Source organism: Bombus pyrosoma, linkage group LG9 (genome assembly GCF_014825855.1).
Source record: "Bombus pyrosoma isolate SC7728 linkage group LG9, ASM1482585v1, whole genome shotgun sequence".
Taxonomy (NCBI): Eukaryota; Metazoa; Arthropoda; class Insecta; order Hymenoptera; family Apidae; genus Bombus; species Bombus pyrosoma.
The window spans coordinates 4697805-4713920 of NC_057778.1; the positions used below are offsets into that span (position 1 = coordinate 4697805).

General features: G+C 33.6%; 2 protein-coding genes across 11 annotated transcripts in view; one reads left to right on the forward strand and one right to left on the reverse strand.

Moving 5' to 3' along the window:
- LOC122571058 (fasciclin-1) overlaps positions 1-16116 on the reverse strand; it is a 384771-nt gene that overhangs the window by 137871 nt on the left and 230784 nt on the right. The gene's annotated exons all lie outside the window — the stretch shown is intronic.
- LOC122571059 (origin recognition complex subunit 3) overlaps positions 1-16116 on the forward strand; it is a 307804-nt gene that overhangs the window by 33021 nt on the left and 258667 nt on the right. Inside the window, exon 13 of one of the 5 annotated variants that reach the window (XM_043734289.1) lies at positions 3774-4388. The exons of the other annotated variants lie outside the window; for them this stretch is intronic. Coding sequence (XP_043590224.1) covers positions 3774-3830 — 57 coding nt within the window. The 3' untranslated portion in view covers positions 3831-4388. Of the gene's footprint in view, positions 1-3773; positions 4389-16116 lie in introns of those variants that run through there. 5 annotated transcript variants of the gene reach the window in all.

Consider the following 16116-nt stretch of genomic DNA (forward strand, 5'->3'; position numbering starts at 1 on the left):
GTAATATCATTGTTACACTGAGAAACGTATTAAAAATAATCTGTTTCTCTACCAGATTTCTTTATCTTACACATAATTCTTGATAAATATTTCCTTGAGGAAATAGCTGTTCCTGGTCGTAATTGTTATTACGAATTATACTAGTCACATTTATATGTGGTAAATTTAATTTATAAACAATTAAATTTAACCCTTCTATTTCACAAGACCATCTAAAGGATACTACTAAATTTCAGTGTGTCATATTGCACATATATAGATACCAAAAAAAAGGTTTTATAGATTCAGGATTTTTATTCACTGTTTCGATTTTTTCGTATTTTTTCACAAACCATCTTGTAAATCCGATTATACAATTTTTTAGTAATTACTGTAGAAATATATGTGATATTTGAAAATAAAGAATGTTCGATATTCGTAAACATAAAATATTTAAATAACAAATTTTTATTGGAACCAGTACCTATACGTATATTACACGGAACATATTAATATATTTTAATTACAAATACGAATGTGGCGCGCAATTACTTTCGTTAAACCATAATTTCACAGACAACGTAAAAATCTGAATCGATGTAACGAGGAGGACCTTTGGAACAAGTAATTATTTTTCCCGTCCAATAAGTAAGGTTCAATTGAATTTGTAGTTAAATCGATTGATGGCCAGCCAAGGCTGGACCGTCTATTAGCCAGTTTAATTAGCAAGTCCCAGGGGTCCGGAAATAGGGCAGCCGTAACGACGTTTACGGGCGTCATCGTGCTCGTTCGTCGCCTGAACCTACACGTTTATTTCAAGCAGTTAACGAACGACTTAAAAAAACCTTTCTGTAACATCAATTATGACATTATATTACTTGTAACATCATAAAAGAAGAATCCTTTTTTATATTCTTTGTCGTGATTATTAAATGAATTTTATAATGAACGATCCTCGTGTTATTAGCAACGAGCTTTGTGCAAAATTAGGAATTAACGACTGAGCACGATGTTATTAACATAATAGCAGCTAGCAGTGTGCCTTGTATAAAATGACGTGTAACATTTTTTATTCATTAGAGAGAAATAAAGTTTCATTAGTATTCGTAATTACTATTCTTTTTTTATGAAAAGGTATTATGGTACCAGACAAGTTGTTGCTTGTATTAATTTAATGAAGTGTTTGTATATTATAAATTATTTAAATTACAAGTTTTTGAAGAAACAATTGAATCAAAAGATTTGGGTATCAAAGATACGTATAGAATTGCAATATTACAAAATTCAAAGATATACGAAATTTATTTTATGTGAAAAATGATGTTAATGCATCTGTAAATTACTATTTGCAAATAAATAGTATGACTACTCGCAACAGTTAACAATATAACTGAAAGATGAACCAATCATTATAGAATACCGAACCACGTGGATCGACCGCATCCTAGTTCAACTTCCACTAATTAATCAGAAATTTCCTGCCAGCTTCGTCGACCTGGATGCACAGCTAATAGAGCTCGGTATGAATTCGCCTTCCCAATTATCTCGTCGTGTACTAATTACCACGCACGAGCACGAACAGAAAGTTACTCGGTTATTAATCGCAAATTTGATATCGAAAGCTGATCATTTTTTTTTTCAGATTATACGTATTAAGAACTCTTAAGAGAAAAAGTTATATCGATAGCGATATTTGTCACTGATATTATCAGACTGTAGAATATTATATTCTGGAAATGGTAATCCTTATTAAAATATTATCTAATATTTGTATTTGTAATTATGAAACATTCCTTTAAATCAAACATTATGATTTTTCCGACAATTTCATCAAGTTATACCGAAATAACGTCGCTTTCTATGACTTGTTCACTTTTTCCAACGTTTATAAAATATATCTGGTCAATCGTATATATAGAGAGAATATTTTACCTAGATTTTGGAAGACAAAAAATTAATTCATACATGGGAAATCACAAATTGGAAAATATTCAGCAACGAATAATCGGATAACACGGTACGTCGAATATTTTCCTTCTCGTTTTGTAACAGAACACACGGTCTGATTCAATTTTCGCTACAGGTCAAAGCGTTGCGTGGCCAATTTGTGAAAAATAACGATGAAACATTGTTTTACTCTGCTCTGTTCTGGTCTCTCTCTTATATGTACCGTCCACTTCTTCTTTTACAAAGAGTTCTAGAGTAATGGAGACATGTCGTGACTTCGGGCAATTAATATGGGTTCATTCATCAGGTGCGCGAGAACGAGCAAACTTCAATAAGAGAACATAAAACATCATAGCCATGCAAATTATGGTCATATTGTGGAATTAATTTCATAATGAAATCACATCAGAGTGTACAGTCATATCGAATTAGGAAATAAAGTAGCATTGAAATATCTTCACTTTAAAAAACAGCGTAAGATCAACATTCTTGCGAAAACAGTTAGGATAGACTTTCGTGTACAATCTAACTGATATTATTAACTTTAAAAATATCAAGTTACAAATTACCAATATTAAGTTCTCTGACACAAAAGTAAGAAATTACGAGACTGAGAGAAATGTTAAAAGGAGTATAAATAAACTCTGGTATTTCTAGCGTTAACGATTCATTGGTCACGAAAAGAGAAGTCATTCGTTGTGACGGAAACTGGGTACATTGATCGATTGGCCGTTAACGTTACCAACTAGAGGATCCAACGAATCTCATCAGCTGAGATAAATTACGTCAAATTTTCGATCCGCTTGAACCTTTGGTAAACTAGACAGGGACCAGGCAAAGCTTACGACCTGAAATTGTGGCACGGGGTTGTTTACGAAATCGAAGTAATCTGAGCTCATGGATGCGCCACCAACAACGACAAACTGAAAATTGGACCACATAGAACACCAATGAAAGTGCAATTTTTACAAGAATTTTTTTTATAAAATGAAAATATTCGTTGGTAGTTTGATCACAGTTTGATTAATACCTTTAAAATTTTTATCACATTACATAAGATTTGATTGTTTTTCTCCTTCTCCCTTTTTTAAGTAATTTATCCTTTAATTGGGTTACGCTATGTCTTTATCTTGAACTTTTCAATTTCTCTCGTTTATATTACCTTTGAATTTTCCACGTTATTATAGCTTTTAGTATCTTTTTACATAAGGGACAATATTTTAGAAAATGTGTAAAGTAAATATTCAATATATTTAGATTCTGTAGGAGAAAAATATGAATTTTCATTTGAAAAATACAGCGTCCTTCGAATTACATTGAAAAATTTGACAGAAAAATGCTTACCTTACCTTATTGTGTTCTACGTGAGAAACAAAATAGAGAAATGTCTATATATCCTTTCCCTCGTCTTAGTCGTTTAGCAGTTACATATACAAACATAAGCCATCGATAGGTAAATTAGAATTTTTTAAATTAAATATAATTTCACCTAAATAAAAGCACGACTTATCAGGAAACACACCATACTCCAGTTCTATCTACTAATTTCATTTGTCTAATTCTTAAAAAAGTATTTCATAATCGCTGTACAGTTACCTATGTTCTATTTTCCAATTCTATTTGTTCGATCATTAAAAAAATATTTGTAAAAAGAGATCATTTGCTCTCTGTAACATTACATGCAAATATCGGTAACGATAGAAGATTATGTATAGATGGTCTGCTATGTGTCCATCACTCTTTCTTCGAGCCAGCGGCTAGACGTATCGATAACGCATTGAGTACGTGCATCGAGATATTGAGATGTGAACCACGTATTCAATATAAGGGCTTTTATCGCGTTTCAGCGGGTTCACCCTTTGCCTGGACTTTTCGTGGCAAACCCCGTGTCCTCTCGCCCTTAGGCAACCATTCCAACAAACGCGTCCAGACCAATTTACAATGGAGTCGGTTCAACGACGCGTGCAGTAACCTGGCGAATAATGCATCCGTGCCACGCTCGAGATGTGCATCGCGTCGCAGCGTCGGAGACGACATTGAACCGCAAATGGTGCGCAACCCTCAACAAATTCAACGAGAATGGTATCGTTCGTGTAATATCCCGAATTTTTGTGTTTACCGAACTGAAATATAGCTACAAGGGAGAAGAATTTTAAGTATTTGCTCGGATGTGGTCTGTTCGCAAACTGCGCAGACATATTTCGCATTGAACCTGTTACGAGTCACAGATGTTGACTCGTGAAATCAATTGAGGAAGCATCGAAACAATTCCACTAATAAAAATTTGAGAAACAAACTTGTAAGTATAAAATTGTGTATACAAAATGCTATATGTACAGTATTTGGATATTTATTGTGAAAAGCTTTTATCAATATATTACGTGGGTTCTATAAAATGTTTTATGAAATTTAATTAGTACCGTAATGAGACACGAGTATCATAATTATGTTGGTAAAGTTAGAAACAAGAATGAAGCGCACAAGATATTTATTTCAAACATACACAGATATTGATCTGTACTACTTACTTGATATTATTTGAATAGTATATTATACACATGCAAATATATGTAATTTGAATCATTGTATGGAAGCATTTTATAACATAGTATTCTCAAATTACCATACTTAGCAGGAGTAGATCAAATTTAAAAAAAAAACAGACGATTAATGGATGGACAAATATTTATTTGCACTACTTATTTGGACTTCCTCGTCCATATAATTTCAAACATTATATAAAATCATTCCGTAAAATAGTGCTTAAATGTTCATTGCTATCAAGCAAAATACAATATCTGATGGAAGTGTAAGGGTTACGTATATTATTTGCATGTGTCAGTAAAACTCATCTGTGAGTCGACTTATTTACCTTAAATTCAATTTAACAAATTGCTTCGAAGATTATAAGGGAAAGTGTACGTGAAACATTTTATTAGCGTAATTTCACGAAACGCTGTTAGACTATCCACGCGTGACAATAACGTAGTATGCAAATTAATAGGGCGAATGTTCCGGCTCCTTGAATCTTTGCCTGTCGGTCTATATGTATATCCAACAAATGTACACTTGACCGACCTACAATAAAGGAGACTCAACGGAGTATGCAATAACGTGGCAAATAATACATTCGTGGTGCGTTTTCGATATATATGCGCGGTATCGTACCGCAAACGCAAGGCCAACAGAGACGAAATACGAGGCCAAACAACTTCCTGTTGTCGACTTGAATTGAATCAGTCAGGTGGAATTTCAAATATTTTTGAATTTCAATCGATCTGTCATTTTCCACTATAACTCGATGCCAGCGTTGATTAGTTGTTTTGCACTGCTGTATTAAATATTGTTTTATCAAATATTTATGATTATAATATCAAATCTTGCATACAATTATAGTCTGAAAAAGAGATGGTTATGTTTACTTGTTTCTTTTAATTAGAATTTTGCCAGATTCTTTGTTTTTCTTTCTTTTCTGTTTTTCTTGCTGAAGAGATGAAATAAAATTTGCTGAGGATTTAAAGAAAAAAAGGACCAAGTTACATTTGCGTGTATGCTTCCAAAGAGACGCATTGCAGCCAGAACTTTTCATTGCAAATTACAATTATACTTATAAGCTCATCGAATAATTTACTAATTCACGCAGCCAATATTCCCTACAGTCTTCTTATTCCGCCAAACCTCCAACTTAAATTCGTGTCAACGATACATCTAAGTTTACATTGTACAACTGCAAAGCCGGATTCTTATCATCCCTAAATCGTTTGCAACTAAAGACCGCCATTGCGTGTGCCTTATCACAAGTTTGTTCATTCGTTCTTCGGGAACATTAATACCAAGGTGGCCAGCAAGAACAATTCAACGGAGCATAGAGAGTAAAAGTGAAACGAGAAGAAAGTCGCACCGTTTCGTGATACACAAGACTGAGTATGAGAAAAGGGGGAGAACGATGAAATAGAGTCGGTAAGTTAGCAAAGGGTCAAGTCTATATAGCAGGCTCGTGCTTCTGAGTTGCTGCGATAGAACGAGCCAGTATTTTCACAAGGACGGAAATGAGACGCGTCCCCATCCTCTAACACGCCCCCATTTATTTTTTCATCGTGAAGGGTAATGCGGGTATGGCGAATGCTGCGAAGTCCGCATTATATGCGCAGAGACATAGTTTGCACAGAGCAGTGGCCATTTTCTGTTTTCGCAGGCTCTACCGTCGCGTTGTGGATAAAGTTGTTCAAACAAGATAATGTAGCCTTTCATCAGTGTCTACTTTGAATTTTACTGCGTTACTACTTGGATAGTTCAAAGGCAAAATGATTAAATACGATGTTTGATAGAGTTAGAGAATTTCTGCGTACTACTTTTAGTGGAATGTGAGAGTCCTAATGTTCTGCAGCTTGTTAACAGCTGGATTTGGGTCTGGTTAAGAACGTTTGCAGTATGTATGCAATTTTTCTGAGGTCTAGTATTTTCATTTATATTTTTAATTCTAGCTATGTCCTTGCACCACTTTTATAATTGCAGACGCGATATATTAATGCATTTAATGCAAAAATTCCTTGCAACGAAATCATTAATATCTTCTTAATGAATGGTTAGACAAATTTCCATGTTTTTACTATATAACACTAGCTATATTGTTAATATCTTTTGTTTAAATATTCTTATACTTTCTGATTCGTAGATACGAACCGTAGATTTTGCATTACATATTACGTTTATTAAATCAATCTGCAAACAAATTCTTCTGTTCGATTATATTCTGAACATATACCTATAAACATATATCACGTAATATGTAACATGTAACATGTAACATATAATATCCAATGTTATTATATAAAAAACGAAATCGTCTCTTAAAACAAAACTACTATTATGCAATTGTACGAAGAATTTTACGTAAATCCCAACTCGAAGAGTGATTTAACGAATGCGTTGAAGAATGATTAGGACGAACTACGTTTCACTTAACATCGTACATGATCAAGTTATATACATAATCATAGAAGATAATCATTTTGCTTCACCCTAAAATTTCTATCAGTAACAAAATTTCCTATTCACCGATGCCCCAACGCCATTTATCTAGCAAAGCAATCAAGATTCGGTCTGCACGATCGATCTTACTTACGATTTCATGTATCAACAGACAAGGGGATACCCTTGATTTCCATAACATTTCATAATCTGTGCTCGCAATTTCTGGTAGACACGAGATACGAAGGCAGGAAATTCACGTAACGCGTTCGTGAGTCATCGACAGGACGCATCCCCTTCTAAACAACTTGAAGAAATGAATTCTGGGTGAAGGAAAATCGCCGACTGCCGCCAACGAAACGACCCCTTAAATTCGACCCCTCTACCATCATCGCTGTTTCCCCTAGATCCTCCAGGTTTCGCGTGACATCTCATGAATCCTCTCACCCTGTTTGCCAGCCATCGTGATGGAATACCCTTAAAAGAGAGATGACCGATGGCTGTTTCAAACTGTGCCTATGACGCATGGATAATTCGAAAATGATCGTCGCACAGCTTAACACTGCCAAAACTGTATTCGAATTGATTGCTCGCTGTCTCGTATAAATGGAATTGTTCGGAATCAGTCTGCTTCGTTTGAAGTCACAATTCAATTTAACAGATCAATATTTCATTTTCACGGTGTAGTTTCGTTATGAATAATAACTTATTTTTTCGAAAACAGAAGGAAGATTAATCGTTTTTTTTTCTTTCTAATTGTCCTGTGAGATCATACACCGAGATTAGAATCAGAAAAGCAATAAAATCATCAATCGTATTTTTCTGCGGTGAATTTCCTTTATAAAAATGTCTAGTATTAACATTCGTAGTCTAGAGTCTTAATATTCTTAACTATTTTAAGTAAAGATATTTTAGGTTGTGTTAGATTGCAATCTTTAATCGACATAAATATTCTATTTGTTTATTTATCTCATATAATTTATTAAATATTAAACTGCAAATAGGATACGTGTAGTTTTCGCGTTAAAAAAATATTTGTGACGAGACCTGCAAAAGATCTACAAATTAATTTACGAAAACGAAAGATGGAATCTATCGAAATCATATAACTCCTACGGGACTATTCACAGGAATTTCGATCATTCGACACGCGTACCACTACACAACATTAAATGTCATCCGCGTCGAACGCGTGTTGCGAATCTGAATACGGAAGCGCTATTACGATTATTTCGGAAGGCTTCCTTCGCTTAACGGTCGCATTAGCAGGCTTCGGAAGCGGAGGAGCATTACTGGTATCGATATTCCGTGGCTTTAATGGTCATACTGAATATTGATTACTAATTAGTGGCATAATCAGCGCGATCCAAATAGTTAATGAGCGACGGGGTTAAGTGTCCGTCGGAAATTGCCGAACCAGGGCAGCCTGCGACCATTAACAATCATTTTATTGTTTTTCTTTAGGCTCATGTGAATCTGGCCGCCGAGAAAACAACAAACTTTTTAAGCGGCCATTAATTTTTCAAATGCCGGATGCTTCTGTCAGACGATCGATAATATTTAGATTTATAATACCGTTCAAAATTAACAATAACGATTTTTCATTCATTTTCTCGTTTCGTTTACTAATTTTTAATAGGAGATTTAAAAAATATTTAACAAATAGCGATATTATTTAATGCAATCCGTTTTTAAAAATTTGTAATATTTTTCATTAGATGTGAGGATACCGATACATCGAATTTTTCTCGATAATCCTAAAGCATTCGTGAGACTTTTTTAATATAGTACAGGTGGAATCATAGGAATCGTTATTGAATATAAGATTTACGTTTTCTCGAGCGCTTCGCTTGACGAATTGCATTGATTTAACAAGTGTAGATCAATATCGCGTTCATTGGTAAAACCACTATTCAAGTAGACAATGCGTCGCGCAGCTTTGCTCGCGTGAAAAATCCGATCACGTATAATCTGGCCAAATGGAAAATAGAAGTTCAAACATATATTTCTGCAATCTTTCTATAAATCGGGAGAAACTATAATCCGAATCATTTCATCAAATCATTTTATCAGGTCGTTTCATACTATTTGACCAAAGAATAAAATTCGAAAATAAAAAATAAAAATCTGAAATAATTTTCAATAAGAATTTTATATCGAAATATCGAGTACATTTTCAGCTAAAATCCTTGTAAAGTGAACTTCAAAATTGAATTACAAGAACTTTTACAGAGACTAAAAAGCTTTGCTAACAAAAGAACAGTACAATATGTGTTAATAAGAGTTTAAAATTTGATACAATAAGATTACTTCCATAATTCTGTTAAATATGAAAAAGGAAGATTTGACATTTTTTTTCAGCAAATTTTACGATCCTTAGGATTTGTTTTTCAACATTTTATCCACATTCCACTCTCTGTGGAAAATTCGTCCTTTTCTATCTCTAGAATACAACGCTCTCCGCGTAAATTATTTTTTCAGTTGTTCACGATAGCTTTGTTTTACGATTCGTTTTAATCACCATCGCTCCGCCAGATATTTATTCTTTCTTCATTAGCCTCGTGAATAACCAATGTCACGAATCATGCCGCGTTTGAAACATAAAGCATTTGAATTCAAAGCTTTTAGCGGTAATGGTTCTCTATTCTAGTGTTGACACAGCCGCACCAAGTGGCTGAGATGTTCACTGCTAGAAGCCATGCTACAGTCTCTAGTATCTGAATTAATAGAGAGCCATAAGCTTTCGAATCAAGAAACCAAGAAATTTTCGATTAATGGAATATTTACTTTTTTTTTCTAACGATCATTATTTTATATTTTAGGAGATATAACATTCTTACTTTCCTTCTTTCATTTTTCACTGAGTTAGGATTAGTGATTCTTTTATTCGTTACATTCTTTATACATAATTATAGTATACCCTATAGAGAAAATATTTCTTCATAATTAAAACACTTTATCCAGCAGGACATTTAGTATTCAAACATCCGCTACCCAGACGTTGTATTACTGGAACAGTATTTTTCTTTCATTACTTTACTTTTTCATTATTATTACATTCGTTAACACCTCGTGTATAACAACATCAAAGGGGAGACTTTTGATATTAACTATTAAAATGAAACAAGAGATGCTTTAAAAACTTGGAAAATAGCAGGAGTACCGCAAACATCCACGGCAAGCATACAAAGCATTTTCACTCGAAAACATTTATGATATTAAACAAAAGAACTTTTAGGTGTTTTGAGGGACAAACAGGACGTAATTCAACATAGCATAAGATATTAAAAAGTCTATACGATTTAAAAACGATTCTGTCATAATTGTTTCCCTTATAAATGTATATAACGTATATTTTTTATTTTTGCGTAATCAAATTTATTTCATAAATGCATAAATACCGGTAATTATTATAATATTGTTACGAATATTCGACAACGACAATTTGGAACGTCAGCGTATGTATAAAAACCGGTGTATATCGTGGCAGACAATTAAAACGGTGATCGATTTTCACCACCATCCGAAATGTTGATTAAATAGAAAGAACAATCAGTTGATTTCGGAACTTTACACACTGAGACCACACTGAAACGAATATTCCAAGAATATCGTACATTATATAAAATTGTCTATCAATACTGTATGATGAAACTGTAAATAAAGGATATGTTAGAGACGGAAAATCGGCAAAATTTGAACAGAAGTCAGAAAAATCCCGTAACGATGTTATTCTTTTTAAAATACAAAATAATCGTTGTTATGAAAGACGAGCAGAAAATTACATAGCGATATTTTTCATACTTTTCAAGAATCAATATGATATCTGTAAATTAATCGTAGAAATTAGTATGGAATTACGATTACTAAATGATCGATCAATTTTCTTAATTTATTTTCAGAGTTCTAGAATAATTGAATTCACGAATCACAAATATTCCCTTTTCAGCTATTTTCATTTTCCTCGCGGTTACATCTCACTTGAACTACCTCCGTTTTACAAATTTATAGCAATATCCAAGTCCGATGTGTACCAGTTTCGAGAAATTTCACATTTCAAACTTTTATTCGAAACTGTCCAATAATTTCCGCCGTTTACGGCGTATGGTTATGGATATAGTCGTAGTTAGAATAATTTCCTCCCTGCGGAATCAGTAGCAGTTTTGTTATGTTTCGAAACGCAAAGTTGGTCTTTCCTTCTCGTCGGCACGTGGAAATCGGAGCCACGAAATTTTACATCTATTGTTTTGTAATTTAAAACATTGCCTGAATTTTCAAAAGTATCCAACGTTCTCGTATACTTTATGTTACATACTGAAAACAACTGAAAGAAACGTACGGGGTGTGTTTTTTTCTTTTTGTTGTATGCACCGGCAGCTTTTTAATTTTCCCAAAATATAGTAGAAACATAAAGCTATCATATACTTTGTATTGTAAATTTCTTCGTTCTGAATTTATACCGTAACATGTGTTTTATTATTCTGCTGATATAGTACAGTATATCATAGCATTGTAGCATTAAATGGTTGAGTATTTTACAGTAATTTACTCTCTAAAATGAGGAATTCATTTCAAGAACTAATTCAAGACGTAAATTATAACGAAGTTATAGTAGTACGATTGCTTACAATTAATATAATTTGCGAGTTTTATGTAGTTATTGTTCGTTTACATGAAAATGGTTTTGTAATTGGCAAATTGTTAAATCATCACTGTAGAATGCAATAAGAAACGTTTGTGGGAAATAAATTTCGAATTCTTCGTCCCTTCAGTGATACGTAATAGTACAAAAAAATCCAATAATTACCTAACACGACTGAATACATTTAAATTTTACCATAACATATTTTTATGTGAATGGTAAATATTTTGATTTTAAAATGCACAGTATCAAGCAACACAAAAATGTGTTTTGAGAGATTTGATAAAATAATATTTCTGGTAACTTTTATCATTTTATGAAGAATAACGTCATAATTGAGTAAACTGTCCAAATTAATACTTTTGCAGCTTAATTGCCCGAAAAACGAGAAAGCGTACAACAAATTCAACGTAAGCACGTAATTTTCCACTCAAAAACTCAACAGCACATCATATTTACAGCTTTAAAACAAATATATTCCTCAAATAGACAAATTAACTGGGAAACATATCCAATTTTTGTTTAATAGTTTAACACGCGTTTCATTATGCGTATTTAGTTTCTTTTAGCGTTCACGTACGCAACGAAACTGTTTATTCGATTGTCCAAACGGGTTCTTGTTGTGCCTACTGGGCAATTTCAAAGGTGCAAGTTTGTACAACGAGAACTTTGAACGTAGGCAACAGTATTTTTGTCGGCGTTTCGAATCAAAACACAGAACTGGTGTTGTCACCCTGCAGCCATTTTTGCGGTCGCAGGAAAAAAACTTGTGCTATAAAATAGCAATCACGGACGTGACGCCTCATATTTCAGTCCATTTTAGTTCACTGTATACTGTGTTCTCAGAATATCGTCTGTTCGCTGTATGACAATTGCAACGATAAGTAACAAGAAGAAAATATAAAATGTATATCATCTTGCGATTTATAATGTTGTAACGTTTAACAGAGAACATTGCAATTATAATTTATAGAATTCGTACAACTCATCAATAATTCGCATATTTAACAGCATGATTCGCATAATTAACTAAATATAATACTTAAATGTAATAATTTATATATAATCAATCCATAATTATAATTCATGTAAAGTTGTAATAATATATTGCAATTAACGTAGGATAGTCTAATATATTCAACGAATGATTATGCCCCTCTTGTCGAAATATCAACTTCCTCTTTTTCCTTCCTTTTAACAAATTATAAATAACTTGCCATTGTCCTTAAATCACGTCTAGACGTATCTAAGTTAATTTGATCAATTTCAAAATAAAATCGAAAATTCGAACTCGTTCGACGATTCGCGATAAATAATGGACGAGTAAGAAAATATTGGAAACGATCTTATTCCTGTTACCATGCCTTCAAATAATTTACGTACGATAAACAGTCGGGCAATTATACCAAATAGAAGGAGATCCTGTCAAAAGCGTTCTGTAATTTATCCTGGTAGCAGTGACCTATATTATTGCAGTGTGAGTACCACCCCATCGAGAACGATCTGTTGTTCCCACGAGGAATTTCACTCCTCGTTTATCTTCATTATCGACGTACCTGTCCCGCACCATTGGAGGCAGCGGTACATGCACTAAATACGCTTCTGTGGTTTGTACAAACATTTGAATATTTATGAAAGATGCATCGACGATCAGTCGTCGTTATTCGACGATCGCAGTTGATCGGTGCCAATGACCGACGCGTGTTGTTCCAATGCGATCGATCGCGATCACGATTCAGGCTTGCGGCAAACGTTGTATCGGCCGCGTTCCTCTGCGTCTCTCTTTTCCACATCCTCTTCTTTTTTTTTTTTATTTCAGCTTCGAACAATGCTTTTCCATTTACATTCGCTGTTTACATCGCGCGCGTTCCACGCATCGCGACTGTTTCTATTTGTTCAACTGAGTTTCTTTTCTTGCCCTCTCTCTTGTTTACTCGTTTTCTACGTTTTACAGTCTGTCCCTTATGTTTTTTTCTGAGTTCTCGGACCCCCTTCCTTGTTTTCTCAGCTTTCATTTGACCACGCCGAATCCCGTTCCCCCCTTTCCGCTTCCGATATTTCTGAAAATTTTCCACTTTATACGAAGTCAAGCGTAATTAGCTCTGCTCGAAAGAAATAATCGGCTTTTCCCGCGACTTCCGGGATCAAATGTTCCTTTCGCTTAACAAGTGTGGGGAAAAAATATTTTACCTTCATTAAAAAAAAGAGGCTGGTAGATTTTATTCGTAGAAGATTTGAAAATGACAGATACGTGGATAAAAGAATAAGAAAGTCAGTCCTTGTTATTTCATCGTTATTTTACTTCTTTTTACGACTTTCTACTTTAACTGCCACTCAAATAGTCCGAGGATCATTCTTATGTAAATGTTTAACTATGTGAAAGCTAACAACATGCATAACAAAGTAACTTTCAAACACAAAATGTTAACATTAGTTGAACAAACATATTAGTCTTGACAAGATGTAAATGTGCATAATATAATTCCACTATAATAGACTCCACTACTTACTGAAATTGCCCGTGTCAATTGCAGAGATGCCACTAACAACGAGTCTGTTTTCAGATATATGTAGATAGTTAAGAAGCTGCTCGCGATCAAATTTGACGAATTAGAAACAAATTGTTCAACTTGATCCGAATAACCTTAAGTTATAAAATATCTATTATACTGTTGCTCTTAAAACACTAACATTGTCAAAAAAGGTCTAGAACACCTTATTGTATATCAATTTATATACAAGCCAATTGCCATACAAGTAATCAAACCATCCATAGCTCCAACAATAAATCACGACCAAAGAGAAGCTAATAAGCATAATTTCGCTTATTATTTACCCATATACGTGGCACAGTTCTTAAACAAAGCTCTCCGTTCCATACTTCTTCCTGATTACGGGCAAAGAATCTTGAGAACTACGCGAACGTGAATTTAAAGAGTCCTTTCGTCGAATCGTTATAAAGTTAATTGGGGCAGCATCGAAAGCTTTGAAAATGCGGAAAGTCGTTACCGGTTGGCAACTTTGATCGAGAGGGTCACCGGCTACTACCGAGTTACTGTAACCCATCCATTTCTCGGGGCACCGATAGCCGAAAGAGTAGCAAAGAGAAGTAGTACGAAAAATGCCTTGGAGAACAGCTGGGAACAAGAAAGAGACAGACACCGACCACTTTCCAACCGGTCTCGATCAATTAAAACTTCGCCGAGTTTGATTTATTGAACGATTTGAACTGATTGTGGCTTCGCTGAAAAGACTAGTTTCCACCCGTTCGATTTCTTCGTCGTCGTTTCGTCGGCTCGGTTACCAGAAAGCTTCGACTTCGAACATCGAAAGCTGCGCCTTTCCGATTGCTTACCATCAATTCGAGAGCCCACGTTCTTGTTGGTAACCACGTATACCTCCTATTTACTCAGCACTTTGTCGAGAACGTTTGCAGATCGGTTCGATGTAAATCTACTGTGCGGAAACCTGTCTTCATGCATTAGACTTCATGAATTTTTCTCGACGTAACATATTTAGGTCTGTGTTGGAAACACAAAAATATAGTTGAGCATCGTAATGGTAACTTTTAGTTTTTATAAAATAACGTTCTACGTTTACTGTTATAAGTGGATCGTGGATTTTCATGCATCCGTGGTAAGCTTGAGGATGCAAGAATGCACGAAATGCATATATAACAGGTAAAAATATTATATATGACGTATGCGTTCAAAGTATAATATTTACTATAATATTTAGTAGGTAAAACAATTTTTTGTCCAGGTTCTATATATATATATTTTTTTTTTAATTATCTTCGTAAGAATATGAATGTATGAAAGTAATCAAATTAGAAACAACCTCAAATGAGGAGGGCGTAGCTTTAAATAGGTGATTAGATTGTACATGTACTGAAATTTAGGTATGTTTTATGATATTGGAGAAATACTATGATCCTTTGAGTTCATTAATTTACGTCTATGGTTACGTAAATAGTTGCATAAATTTAAGTATGGTATCTCTCGGTTGCCTGCTAGTATCGATCCATTTACCAAAATTTTGAATAGCTCATTACCTATACGCCTTATTAAATAAATTTGTTAATCTAATTTTATTAATTACATAAAATATTTCACTAATTAGAAAACTATTGTTTCATTAATATGAGATTTGATTTTTTCTTACTTTATTATTATTAATTTTATCATCTAAGCTAGTGATTAAAATAAAAATAATTTGTTCCAAAAAATAAATCTTCTATTTTTTATGTAATCTTTAGATTTTTTTAATTTTTTAAAGCATTGAAGAATTTAATAGAAATATTCATAATTTCATTTACAACTTCTATATAATATTTTGTTCGATGTTAATTACTTATGAATTCTAAGTTTAAAATTATCAAATTATTAATTAAATGACGTTTAATACAAAACTCTTATGAAATCTTCATACACAATTCTTTGCTCATTTTCTCAATAGAAATTATTGACTTCTTTTTTTAATACCTATAAAAGGAGAAACATTATCTAACAATTGCTCAAACGTATAGAAACAATTACAGACGTTCTTTACTGAAAGAAGACGATACAATTACAATA